This window comes from Notothenia coriiceps, unplaced genomic scaffold (genome assembly GCF_000735185.1).
Source record: "Notothenia coriiceps isolate Sejong01 unplaced genomic scaffold, NC01 NC01_scaffold00031853, whole genome shotgun sequence".
Classification (NCBI taxonomy): domain Eukaryota; kingdom Metazoa; phylum Chordata; class Actinopteri; order Perciformes; family Nototheniidae; genus Notothenia; species Notothenia coriiceps.
In genome coordinates this window covers 995515-1008922 of record NW_011364554.1, presented here as the reverse complement: position 1 = coordinate 1008922, position 13408 = coordinate 995515, and the positions used below count along the sequence as shown (strand labels likewise).

Sequence of the window (13408 nt, the reverse complement as noted above, 5' to 3'; positions counted from 1 at the left end):
GGAGTGTTGGTCTGATTCCAGCTTTGTCAGGTTAAGCCTCTTCTGAAGGATCAGGGTTGTGTCGAAGCTTAGTTTCAAAACTCTCACGATCTGCTCTGAAAAAAATAAAACCAAAATCCTAATGCCTGGTCATTTTCCTGATAGACGGTTTTAATTGGTTCTAATTTTTAGGTTTTGAGATTTAGGTCTACCAATCCAGCAATTGTCTTGGAGAAGGTCAAACATATTTCATGCAAACTTTATGAGGTATGGTCATTTTAAGGTTTACTCTAAAAGGCGTGTGAAAATAATTAAGACCTCACTTTTGAGCTTTGTTCAAACTTCAACAGTCTAATTGTGGGAAATTATAACTTGGAGTTATAATTTGGATCAATTCTCAACATAAATAAATAAAATGTGACCCAATAGTAGAATTAAATACATCTTTATTGCAGTACATTGATACGGGGAGCAGCTCTGCAGACTCGGGTGAACAAAGGGAACCTCATTCGCTTTTATCGTGGGAATGTTAAGTTAAAGATTCTTAAGCCATTCCAAGCTTGGTCCTTTTGGTTCAGACGGATGAGCAGGGACATCAGGCATGTTTCCATCATCTCGCACAGGGACTGCATCGGGGTAGAAAGGGAAACAATCTTTAATATTTCAATTGACAAGATTTGAACAAATGTTTTTTTTTAATAAAACAGGGTCTTTGTGCAGCCTTTTTCAATTACACTCAAATATGAAACAATATTTACTGTTTACCTGGGTAGTTGTACGGCACAGATGCATTTATCATTGTCGAGTACTTTGTGAATGGGCTGATAAATGGAAGAATCACCCCTATAACAATAATAATAGGAAAAACAAAGTATTAACCATATACAGTATATTAGTTAGACTTTGTTATGAACTCTGTGTTTACATTGGTCAATTAACAAAAAAACATGGCTTGTAAAAAAACTCATAAATAAACAAAAACGATAGAAAATGAGCAAACCGTACTCCCATTCGTGAGTTCTGATTTAAGTTGTATCCATTAACTTGCTCCGATCACACTTTATATAATAACATCTCAAGGCATCAACTTGCCTTTTTTATTATATTCAACCTCATTTGTACTGTTTGGTTACTTTTATCAGTCTATGGACCATATCTGGGATACTTGTAATTATCTTTATACTTAATGTTGTTCATTCAGTACAGTATTTCCAAAGCAAGCTGTACAATGCTGTCTCTCTTTCTATCCCACACATTTCTGAGCTAAATGACATTGGTTACTTACCAAACGCTCCAATAGTACAGGCGGTCAGGATAACGGGCTCTTTATTCCACACGTTCTTCAGGAACACTCCGATTGCTGCAGATAAACACAAACAGGTTACATCTTCCACAGCTGACAACCCACGGAAGCTAACGTTAGCCACCGTTAGCAACACATCAAGGTCATGTTTTAAGAGGCATTTAGAATAGAAACCATTGTCTTAAAATAACCCGGAGACATAATCAGGGTAGTTTAAGTGCTTTAATTAATAAAGCATGCTACATGGAGGTATTTCTAAAAGCTACAATGCATAAAAGAGGACCAAATAGTCACATACCCGCCATGTTGATCTTTGTAGTTTTAACTCCAGAAGGCGTGTGTGCTCATGGGAAATGTAGTAACTAACAACTGACGTATGATTTCTGCGCCCGTCGCACAAAAACATTCGTTCATCGACGAGAATGGAACGAAAGGACTGCTCTTCCTTCGCTTTACGTTTGATTTTAGCTCAGTTTAATTTGAGAAAACACTCTTAGCTAGCCTGACTGTTTACATCAAAGAATAATACACAGTCTATGCAGCAGTTTGACCGTTAAAACGGTTTGTAGAGGAGTTGTAACCCGTAGCAACTGCTGTTGGACCTTTCATTCATAAATGTAAGTCATGTTACTATGTAGATTGATGTATCCAGTGGTTGAAAGTACCTAAGTACATTTACTCAAGTACTGCACTTGAGTACACATTTGAGGTACTTATACTTTACCTATTTTCATTTTATACTACTTCATACGTCTACTCCACTACATTGCGAGACAATTCTGTACTTTTTACATCACTAAATTTATTTTACAGATGTATTTAGTAGTGACTTTACAAATTCATAGTTTGACACACAACACAGTGTGTTTAAAAAAAGATATTTGGTATAGATTAAACCATCCAACATTATGTTTAAGTAACTGCAACAATGAGTGGGTTAACAGGAGATGAATTGTTAGCAAATTTGCTAAGACGTTTTTTAAATATTAAAATACTAACAATTAGTTATTTTACCCTGGATACTTTAAGTACATTTCCCTAATCTTACTTTAATACTTTTACTTGAGTGCCATTCTCAATGCAGTACTTTCACTTGAAATGTAGTATTTTAACAGTTTGTGTGTGTACTTTTACTCAAGTAAAGAATCTGAATACTTATTCCACCACTGGAGACAGCATGTTATCTCCTAGTGCGACAGTCCTTCATTGATAATAGCAGGGCTTTCCCTTCTGAGCGTTAACGTAACTCTAACCTACTACTTTCCTGAGGTACTTGAATCCCTCCATACTATCATGCTTTACATTTGATCTCCATTACATTTCTGAGGCAAATAGTGTACTTTTTACTCGACTACATGTATTTAATAGATTTGCATATTTAGATTTTTTTATATACAAACTATAAATCAACCCTTATATGATTTATAATGCATCACCAAAAAATGATCCATTAATATAACATTATCATTCTGCATGATGAGTAATTTGGCTACTAGAAATGTATTTTGATGCTTATTCTTTTGTACTTTAACTTAAGAGTTTTAATGCAGGGCTATTTTACACTGTAGTATGGCTACTTTTACTTCTTCCACTCCATAAACAATCATCACAATTGGTGCTATTGTTACAGGAGATTTGTACTACTACCTACACATATTGTATCTGCATGAATTGTATTATGAATCTTCTCTGTCTTCCTTCCCAGATGATGGAGGATTTCTCTGGTTTGGCTTTGCCTCCTCTGTTCGGTGGACACATCCTGGAGGCAGAGCTGGAGCCTGGTGGCGTGGAGCTGGGACCAGGGGAGGTAAAGTGAATGTTAATGTTGTAACGCCTGGTAGCTAGTGCTCCCTTTGCCACAAAGTCATGAGAAGTATTACACATAGCAGTCTTTGTACTGATTGTATCAAATATGACCAGTTTTAACAACACCTTAGCTAGAGTAAGAGAGAGTAAATACACTATTTAAATTGGTCTGATAATCTCTGTCTTTAGGGACCGAAGCTCGAGTCTCACCCTTGATCTAGTTTAAATATACTCTGAATTTGACCTATGTATGCCACAATTTCATTGAAATGTTATGATTGTGACAGAAATTACTTAATTAGTCTTTATTACATATGAATTATATGTCCAAATATTTTAATTAAGAGTGTCTTATATGAAAGTTGTCAGGTTTAGCTTAGTAGGTGGAGCAAGGATCTGTTGGGTTTTCTCCTGTTATTGTGTTATGTTTGGGAAAAAACAATAAATAAAGTGTTAAAAAAAAGAAGTCCTGTTGGGTTTGGAGTACATTTCTGACTTTTTGTATGCATTAATGACACAGAAAGTTTATTCAGATCAAAACAAAAACCATGATATGTTTCTCTTCAGGTGGAGCTGGGCCCGGGAGGCAGTGAGCTGCTGGAGGGGACAGAGCAGGACGATGAAGAGAGGAGAGCCCTTGATAAGAGGAAATATCTGGCTCTGAATAGGAGATGTAAAGACATTGAACAGGTGTGTGCAAGCTTACATATAATTGTCAAAGGGTATGCAATTGGCTCATATTTGTGTCTATTGTCATTAAGTTCCTTGTTATCTTAGTGTCAAACCAACACTCAATTAGAAAATAAAATGCAGGCACAGGACTGTCTATTCTTTTTGGAAATGCCGTTTGCAATATGACCTTTTTTTTTTTTTTTTAACTCAAACCGGCCAGGCATGATGGTGTATTTTTTCTTTTCAGGTGAATCAGAAGATTCTTGGTCGCCTTCATCAAGTACAAAGAATAACACGACGCTTGAAGAAGGAGAGACGGTACGAAACCTCTTTACAGTAAATCACTTTCTACGTTTGCCCCCCCGATGGTCCGTCTGAAGATTATGTTAATCTTGCAGGTTCCTCATGAAGACTTTAGATGCTCATGGGGACGACTACAGGAACGCCCAGCTCACTATACTTCTAGAGGTGAGAAAATGGACATGTTGTTGAATGGGATACATTTCTAAAGAAAATAACCCAGTTTTTTTTAAATAATCATCTGCAAGTTGATCGTAAATTATTTTCAATGCCAGATTTTGACCTAATTCACGAGAAAGACATTTGTATTCATGTGTTTGACTAAAGCACTTTACCATGTACGGGTTAACCTGTTATGGTGTATGGGGCAAAACTATACACCTCTCTTAAATGGAAAATTAAGTACTTTAGTATTTCCGTTGATATTTGAGTTTAGATGACCAAAACCCAATATATACACAAAGATGCCGGGGTAGTTTCCCAGCTGGTCTGCTGATTTGTTTAATGTACTAATAATAAATGCTCAAGCTTGTTAAATGCATTTTAAATAAAAAATGTGTACCTTGTTTCAGGATGAGCCTGGAGTCCATTTAGACCCTGCTGCAGGAGTGAAGGATGACCGGCCTAACGGTGTGTCAGGTTCCTCCTCGTCTGCTGCGTTGCCTCATGCTGCGCTGCCAAAGAGGAAAAGACACAGAATACCACGGCAAGAAAAAGATAAAGACCAACAGGTAGGAGTCAAAACTCTTTTGGACTGCTTTTTTTCCATACCTTTAGCTTTTATGCATCAGTTAGTTTCTTGAATGTTTCTTTTGTGCGAGTGTGATTTGGATGATTATGTAGTTATGGAGGCATGAATGGTTGGTTTGAAATGCAGATGGATGTTATGAATCATGCAATGTGTAACGCCAGGCCACATTCTCCAAATAGGGAGCAGCATTATGCTTTGGTGTAATGCTGCTACTAGGTCCATGAACTTGTATAATCATCAGTTATATAAAAAATAAATAAAAAATAGCAGCAGGGCAAGGATACACAAAATACAATCAAACTTCTGTTTAATCCACTAACCAAGGTCTCTACAGCCTATGTTTGCTTTGATAGTTGCTTTGAAAACTGCCAATTTGGATTTAATACTAAAAATAAACTATGAATCAATGTGTACAGACCATGAACCTTCAGCGTGGCTGACGAGCCCTCCAGGGTTTATGTTGGACCGAGGTCAAACTGGACTCATGAAGAAAAAGTGTTCCTACACGACAGCATGCTAATATCAGTAGATGTCTCTGCCACGCGATGTGATGTTTTTAACTAAAGTAATGCCCATACATAACCTATTGATCCTTTAATGAAAGCATAGTTGATTTTCTGTTGACTGAGTGTGTGCTTCTTTTCCCAGACTGAAGCAGACATGTCAGTGTTGGCAGAGAATCAGTTTGGAGAAATGCCCAGCCCGACCTCTCTGTCTCACTGATCATTGAACTGTGGCCCTGATGATGACGATGATGATGATGATGATGCAGAAGGAGCACACCGTTTCATTAACTCTTCAGTAGAAACGCTGCCTCTCCGCCGGGTTTTGCACTGTTTTAGTTTATCTTTAACATTGTGATCCGATTGTACCATTGTAAGATAAAACGATATGTTGTACACTTGGTACAAGTATTCATTTGTTTTGTATATTTTATTTTCCGTAGAAATATTTTGTACTTTTATTTGATAACGATGCATAATTATGACCATTGGCCAACTGCACACTGTAATACATGGGGCTGTTTGTTAATTATTTGATAAACTAGATACATTTATATTAGAGTTACAAAGTTGTGTTTATTAATAGATTTCCCAATTGATTCCCTGGATAATGTCATTGATATTATGGTTCATGATTTTATTTCAGAACCTGTTGAAATAAATGACTATTTGGCAATTGGACTGTATGTTTTTCATGTTTTTATTGTCAACATTTTTAAAGTCTGCATTTAATCATGTTTGTTGATTTTGACCAGAAGCAGACGATCCTTTTTGTCAATGTAACTTTTCTGAAATTTGATTTATAAAGAATATAGATGGAAGAAAGTTGATGTAGGTGCCACTGAAGTGGATATTTCTGGCAGTTGAAAAAAACACTTTTCAGTTGATTAATGAATTAATGATTTATTAATTTCATGAAGACAATTATGTTTTGTATAACACGTTTTCTGAAATGTATTGTAAACCCCCTATATAGATATGTTTCAGAGAACAATTGTGGATGTCTGATTTCAGGTTCAGTTTTGTTATCTTGTCCATCATACTCCATCAGGACGCTCAGCCAATGAACGAGCCCTACTCTAGCGGATATCTTTGAGTGACAGACAGGAGCTTTGTCCAATCAGATTTCATAGATTCGATTTAGGGCGGTATCTAAAAACGGAGGTGGGATTTTAGCTACCGTCCATCTTCAGCTACATTACAGTGAGCCAGCTTGTCGAAAAGAAAACACAATTTGGAAGTAAAGAAGACTTTTTGGAATTAGTTTTGGCTGTATTTGAAAAAAGACAAACGAAAGCCCATACCATAGGTAAATGTCGCATACAGCTATAAATGTACATTCTCGGGTTGACCCAGTTTCCCATTTTCCTAAATTTTGCTAGCAGGCTAGCTAGCATTTTATGCATTAGCTAGTCAGGCAGTTAGCCATATTAGCTAGCAGGTTAAAGATTAGAACGGAATCTGATAAATTGTGCATTTCATAACGCAAGCCCACCATATAAAAGCTATTCTGGACCCCACAATTATGATGCATGAATATTATTTCCATCCATCAGTGTGCTCCGTGGTACTTGTTTTGAAACGGGCCGGTTGGTACCGAGCGAGGTGGACGAGCTAAGATACTGGCAGCTAGTATTAACGTTAGCTGGCTAGGTGGCTAATTTTAGCTGACAACCATGTTTGTCATACGAGATCAGCTACGTTTAGTAAAATATTGCAATAGATCAACGACCATACAAAAGCTCTGGTTTAAAGTATTATTTGATTCGTTAGAGATAACATTATTTGTGCTGCTAAATATAACTGTCCAGCCAGCTGGAGGTAACGTCAGGTTCACTCTCTGCAAACCGATGCTCTGTTGAGAGGATGTGGGGTTTTTGAATGCACATTTTGTTTACTTTACATATTTGTCTTCGTGGCAGACGGAATGTGGACATTGTCGTAGTCAGAGCCATGGCTGACAAGAGAAAACTTCAAGGTAAGACTGTTGGTGATGCTCATCAGTGAGGAGGATGCTCATGATCCATCACACTGCCCAGCATCCTGCACAGAGACTTACACTGACCGCAACTTCAAAAGTTGTTGGTGTTGCACAGATTAACACTATGATGTTGGACCACATATTGATTCTCCACAGGTGAGATCGACAGATGTTTGAAAAAAGTAGCTGAAGGTGTGGAACAGTTTGAAGACATCTGGCAAAAGGTAAGAGATCTTTGCATTTGTTTGATACTCTATGATAAAACTACTATTACTACTATACTATTTGATCAAATGGACGCTGCAGATACCAAGATATCTTTGTTTATTTTCACAATTTTAGCTCCATAATGCAGCCAATGCAAACCAGAAGGAAAAATACGAGGCTGACCTCAAGAAAGAGATTAAAAAACTACAGGTGAGATAAATGAATGAACACGCATTTTCTCTCACATTGTTTCTTTATCTGTACTCTTGGTCAACAGTTATTACATTTGCTATTGTGGTTAAATATTTTCCCTGTCTGTCCTCCTCCCAGCGACTGAGAGATCAGATAAAAACATGGGTGGCCTCAAACGAGATCAAAGACAAAAGGCAGCTAGTCGAAAACCGCAAACTAATAGAGACGGTATGTTTTCCATCTTTTACTTGTCCTGTTTATTATAGTTTTAGTATTGTATAGTAACTTAACAAGCCCCATGTTTCTTTCCTCAGCAAATGGAGCGGTTCAAGGTGGTGGAACGTGAAACAAAAACAAAAGCCTACTCGAAAGAAGGCTTGGGGCTCGCTCAGAAAGTGGATCCAGCTCAGAGGGAAAAAGAGGAAACGGGCCTGTGGCTAACGGTAATACGTCCTCTATTATCTATACCTATTGCTCATTTAGGAGGCCTAATATTTCCTCATAGGCAGTTTGATAAAAGCATTAACACTCTTTTCTTTTCTCTCACCCCCAGTGTACGATAGACACTCTCAATATGCAGGTGGATCAGTTTGAAAGTGAGATAGAATCTCTTTCAGTTCAGACAAGAAAAAAGAAGGGCGACAAAGATGTAAGTCCTTCGTCTCATTCTCAATATGTTGTTCCGTATACAAAAAGAATGAGTGGATATTTAGTCTGTTCCTCGAACACAAACTACACACATGCTTTGTGTCTTTCATGATGGAACAGGATCGCATTGAGGAGCTCAAACGAATGGTTGAAAGGCATCGATTCCACATTCGCATGTTGGAGACCATTTTACGAATGCTGGACAATGACTCTATAGTGGTGGATTCAATCCTGAAGATCAAGGATGATGTTGATTACTACATCGACTCGTCTCAGGACCCGGACTTTGAGGAGAATGAGTTCATCTACGACGACTTAGACCTGGATGACATCCGTGAGTAGAGAGTACTGTGTGATGTTACCCTGATGCATTCATCCAGACAACAGATGTGTTATAATGGAAACATCTGTCCCTTGTCTTTGTCCTGTCTTTTCTGTAAACATCAGCATTAGTGACAACTTCTCCGTCGGGTCAGGGCCCTCTGGATGATGAGATGTTCCTGCAATCCTGCAGCACTCCCACTTCCACAACCTCCTCTTCACCCATTCCTCCTTCCCCGGCCACTTGCACTGCTGTAAGTATTGTGTTTGTAGCCTGAACATCTGGGTCAGTATGTTCAAAGGGATGCTGGGTAGAAAAAGCACATTCTGACAACATTTTGAAAATATCTTTCTCTAAAGTTTTGCATTTGTTAAACCTTCTATAAGCCTCATTGTGTTGTAATCGACTGACTCGTTTGCTGAATCAACATTTCAAAAGTGGATTGTCATATGAAGGTATCTTCTCCTATAGGAGAGCTCAGAGGACGATAAGAAAAGGGGACGCTCGACAGACAGTGAAGTTAGTCAGGTGAGAGGCTCTCTTCCGTACTGTGCCAGTAGACAAACAGTTTAGTGCCGTGCTGTTCACTCCTGAGAGCCACAGAGGCTGAAGGATTCTGGTTGGAAATGGAAAAACTTTTTCTCTCTCATGGTTGGAGACTTTTGATTTAGTTTGTAGCATCATCTGCATACATGGAAGTACATCATTCCCATTAAACTTCTAGTTGACTTCTCTCAACTGAAGCTGCCCTCTGAACAGTTTTGTCTAAAATACTTTTTTCTGGTATCCTTTTTCAGTCGCCTGTGAAGAACGGCACCCCATCCTTGCTATCTTCCTTCTCGTCCTCCACGACCTCGGGGTCCTCCTCGTCCTCCTCCCTCGTGTCCATGGCGAGTGTTATCGGAGGCATTCCCACGGTTCTACCCAGCTGCAGTCTTATAGGGAGCTTCAGCAGTGCGGTGCAGCAACATCAACCTGCACTACAGCTGCAGCCTCTGCCACCAAACCAACCGCAGCAGCAACAACAGCAACAGCCACCTCAGACAAAACCCTCTGTCCCCTCAAACAACACCCCCAGCCCGCCCAGCCACCCCCTCCTCCCAGCTCACATGCCCCCTCTCTCCCCACACCCACCACACCCATTTCCTCAGCTCCCATCTCTCAATCACAGTTCATATCCATGCCCACCCCGGCATCCAGTTTGGGACTCGGGCTGAGTCTGGGTTTGAGCAATATCGGCCTGACGGGGACCAGCAGTGTCAACCAAATGTCTGGTTTGGGTCTTAGCGGCCACCACTCCCCCTTAAACACAATGGCAGGGCTCATTTCAGGCTCCACCCCGGCCCCCTACGCTCAGGCAGCATCAGGAGGTTTGGGTTTGAGCAGCATCACTCAGTCCATCATTTCAGCCGAGAGCAGCACCTCCATCCCCCCCTCTGGCTCCAGTGGAGTCACCACCAACGGGGCGGGGTTGGGGCTCGGCTTGCTTGGTTCCAGCCCGGCCCACAACTCTTTGAGTGCGAGTATTCTGAGTTTGGTTCCTGGGCAAAATATAGCCCCCGGTGCCTCTCAGCTGCCCCCGAGTTCTGTCAGCACGACACCCGGAGCACTTGGCATGATGGGAGGCAATGGAGGGAATGTTGGCGTGAATGCTGCTCCTGCGCGACCACCAAGTGGCCTAAAGCAAAATGGAAGCACAAGTATGTTAACTTGTTGCGCTTGGGCTTGTGTTACTCATCTGTTTAAGTCAACATTGTCTTCAGAAAGGATGTTCTCTAACCTCTCCCTCCGGCCCTCAGGTTACAGTGCTGTAGTGGCAGAGAACTCGACAGAATCAGCTCTAAGCACACCGAGCCAGTCACAAAGCAGCCAGCCCTCGTCTCTCAGTTCTTCAAACAGTCAGCCGTACGTTTTTCCTTATTCACTTATTCTTTACATGATAGTTGTTGTTTATACTTATTTTAACAACATATATAATATTAACATCGAGGGGTTAACTATGGATGTGCATGGATAAGATGTGTGTAGTTGAAGGAAAGCAGCTGTGTGGAGTCAGTTAGGGCCAAAAGTACTTGAGTTGTTTATGATATTTGCAGCTGCAGTTATAATAGAAACAAACAAAAGGATGGTTGGTAGAGAAAGAAATGAGCGGAGGAATAAATAAAGTCAGACAGTCATCTCAAGTGAAGTGTTTGTGCCTGTGAGAGTGTGCTTTCACTTCTAGAGAGTGTGTATGTCTATTATAGTGTGCTTGTGCATGTTCCTGTTAGTAATAACTTGTCTCTGTTGTTCCCGCTCTGCTGCAGGATGGACAACGGCTCCAGTTTAATCAGCTCCATCACCCTGCCTCCCAGCTCTCCGTCCCCCTCGTTCTCTGACAGCACACCCGGTGGAGGGAGTCTTCTCAACGGGCCCCACTCCTACACACAGGCCTCGGAGGCCCTCAAGGTGAGGGACAGGGGCGTGAGAGAGAGCTGTACACGTTGTTAGAGTCACATACTGGTCTAAAGGAGGACCCACTTTGAGGCGTGAACCACAACGCTTATAATCAGGTGTATCTGAGGCGTTTGTAGCTGACATGGAGACATTTGACAGACAAGACAAACATGCTGGTTTCAGACAGCTTTCAGACAGTGGGAGAAAAAGTGATCTCCAGTTAGTATTATCTGCATTTAGGTCGTAATGTCACGATATATCTGGACTTACCAAAGTATATACCCAACTCTCTGTATCGGTATAGAATGTACTAAACAATATTGTTTTACAATGCGTTAGCTGTGGCAGAAAAAAAAAAAAAGATTAGTATTAATTTATTTAGTAGCTGAATTTTGTATCAGTGCGTCTTTCACCAGTTTAGTTAGGTGCCTTAGTAAGAAGAAAGAGAGGGAATTTCTGCATGAAATGTATTAGTGATACAATGTTTCAGTCCTTAGGAAACGTTGTATCTCTAAAAGTGACTTTGGAAGTAAACAACAGTGTGTGGGAATTGCCCTTCTCTAGCTTTTGGTCTGTTTCAGCTACACACCTAACTACAAGAAAGGTAGGGTGTGTCTATAACCAAAGATGTTCCTCTCTCTTCCCCACTTCATTGAATTCGGTCCACCACCCTGTCCTCATGCTGTCTCCCTCTCCCCCCGCCTCAGGCCCCCGAGCCTCTCAGCTCTCTGAAGGCGATGGCTGAGAGAGCAGCGCTGGGATCCGGTCTGGATGGAGAGATCCCCAACCTGCACCTAACAGAGAGAGGTCGGACGCTCAGACATCTTGTTTTCTACACTGAGTTAGTGCAGAACAACAAGCTCATAGTTTTACTCTGTACACCACATGAACACTGACTAATTACTGAAGTGTAGGTGACTCACCATTACATTTCATTGGGGATAAATAGGTGATGTTTTAACTCCAGAGCAGCTTGTACTGGGAGAAGTAGAGTCAAAATACCCATAAAGCACCAAAGCTATTGATCAATTGGCCATCTGAAATGTATTTCACGTTTCCAATTCATATTTAAACATTTACAGTTACCACCTCACAAATACAGTTGCTTCCTCTCTCTTGTTTTTTATACCATTTCCAGACCAAGTAAAATAATAAGTAGATGTTTTTAAGACATCATTACTACTTTTTTACCTTTTAATTTTAATCTGATGATTAAATCAAAACAAGGTTCAAGTTCAGTCAATAATGAAAATGATTGTTTAAAAGATGTACATATATTGAGATGAATGTATTGATATGGAAAATATATTGAATATAAATATATAAACAAATACAAAGCCTGTAACACATATTATAATAATATATGTACTTGTTTATTAAACCATGTCCTACATCAAGAGGAAGCAGGAGTGTGGCAGTGAGCTGCTTCAGTGTGTTCTATCCTCTCAATCCTTCACCTCTATTCCTCCAGATATCTTCTCTAGTTCGTCTGCGGCGCCCGGCACACCTGCCGCCCCTCAGCCGTCCGTGTCGGAAGTCAGCATTCCCCCCTCGCTAGGGGTCTGTCCCCTCGGCCCAACCCCCCTCCCCAAAGACCAGCTCTACCAGCAGGCCATGCAGGAGTCAGCATGGACGCACATGCCCCACCCCTCGGACTCGGAGAGGATCAGGTGAGGACAAAGCATTTCACACACAGTGATGACGCAGGGTTTCTCTTTATTGACAAGTGATAGATACTATGCCTTTTTTATGACCTACTTAAAGGGGACCTATCATGCAAAATGCACTTTTTGATGTCTTTTATACATACACGCAGCATCAGAAAATTAAAACCTCTCTTTTCCTCCGTACCCAAATCTCTAAAAACGGGGCTACAACGGAGCTGATCCAGATTTGCGTCCGATATGACGTAATATCGGAAATGTAGGCTGGCTTTACACCCACGGCCCTACCAGAAACAATGCCCGACTGTTTTGGACGTAATATGGTCGTTGCATGTTTACATTAGCATCGCTAACACTCAGAGCTAACCTGTACTGCACAGAGCATCAGAGTTCCCGTTAGAATAATTTTTTGCCGGTCAACATGTCCGTTAAAGTTGAAATCTTCCTGACAAAATTTGAAAAGTGCCGGTCAAAGGTCTTCTTTGTTATTTATTGAGCTTTAAAACAAATTGATATGATTCGATATTAAACAAACTAATTATAGTAGATTAACTACATTATTCAAAAGTAAACAGTACTACAATAAGCACGGGATAATAAACGGAGCGCTCTCTCCCTCTTCCTTACAGACCCGTCACGTATCA

At 40.4% G+C, this 13408-nt stretch overlaps 3 protein-coding genes across 3 annotated transcripts in view; 2 read left to right on the top strand and 1 right to left on the bottom strand.

The window, feature by feature from the left end:
• Positions 1 to 408: 408 nt before the first annotated feature.
• ndufa3 (NADH:ubiquinone oxidoreductase subunit A3) lies at positions 409 to 1657 on the bottom strand. The gene is made up of 4 exons (XM_010788526.1): positions 1581 to 1657; positions 1265 to 1339; positions 745 to 822; positions 409 to 605 (listed from the first exon to the last, which is right to left on the bottom strand). The coding sequence occupies exons 1-4, from the start codon at positions 1585 to 1587 to the stop codon at positions 514 to 516; spliced, it is 252 nt and encodes an 83-aa protein (XP_010786828.1). The 5' UTR covers positions 1588 to 1657; the 3' UTR covers positions 409 to 513.
• A 36-nt stretch (positions 1658 to 1693) lies between these two features.
• On the top strand, positions 1694 to 6010 carry tfpt (TCF3 (E2A) fusion partner). Its single transcript, XM_010788525.1, has 7 exons — positions 1694 to 1899; positions 2988 to 3089; positions 3656 to 3778; positions 4008 to 4078; positions 4159 to 4228; positions 4633 to 4791; positions 5460 to 6010. The coding sequence occupies exons 2-7, from the start codon at positions 2988 to 2990 to the stop codon at positions 5532 to 5534; spliced, it is 600 nt and encodes a 199-aa protein (XP_010786827.1). The 5' UTR covers positions 1694 to 1899; the 3' UTR covers positions 5535 to 6010.
• A 465-nt stretch (positions 6011 to 6475) lies between these two features.
• cnot3a (CCR4-NOT transcription complex, subunit 3a) overlaps positions 6476 to 13408 on the top strand; it is a 10667-nt gene continuing 3734 nt past the window's right edge. The window contains exons 1-13 of the mRNA XM_010788524.1: positions 6476 to 6623; positions 7237 to 7292; positions 7452 to 7519; positions 7638 to 7712; positions 7833 to 7922; positions 8009 to 8137; positions 8248 to 8343; positions 8463 to 8676; positions 10116 to 10364; positions 10464 to 10569; positions 10971 to 11112; positions 11808 to 11907; positions 12572 to 12770. Coding sequence (XP_010786826.1) covers positions 7268 to 7292; positions 7452 to 7519; positions 7638 to 7712; positions 7833 to 7922; positions 8009 to 8137; positions 8248 to 8343; positions 8463 to 8676; positions 10116 to 10364; positions 10464 to 10569; positions 10971 to 11112; positions 11808 to 11907; positions 12572 to 12770 — 1493 coding nt within the window. The 5' untranslated portion in view covers positions 6476 to 6623; positions 7237 to 7267. The remainder of the gene's footprint in view (positions 6624 to 7236; positions 7293 to 7451; positions 7520 to 7637; positions 7713 to 7832; positions 7923 to 8008; positions 8138 to 8247; positions 8344 to 8462; positions 8677 to 10115; positions 10365 to 10463; positions 10570 to 10970; positions 11113 to 11807; positions 11908 to 12571; positions 12771 to 13408) is intronic.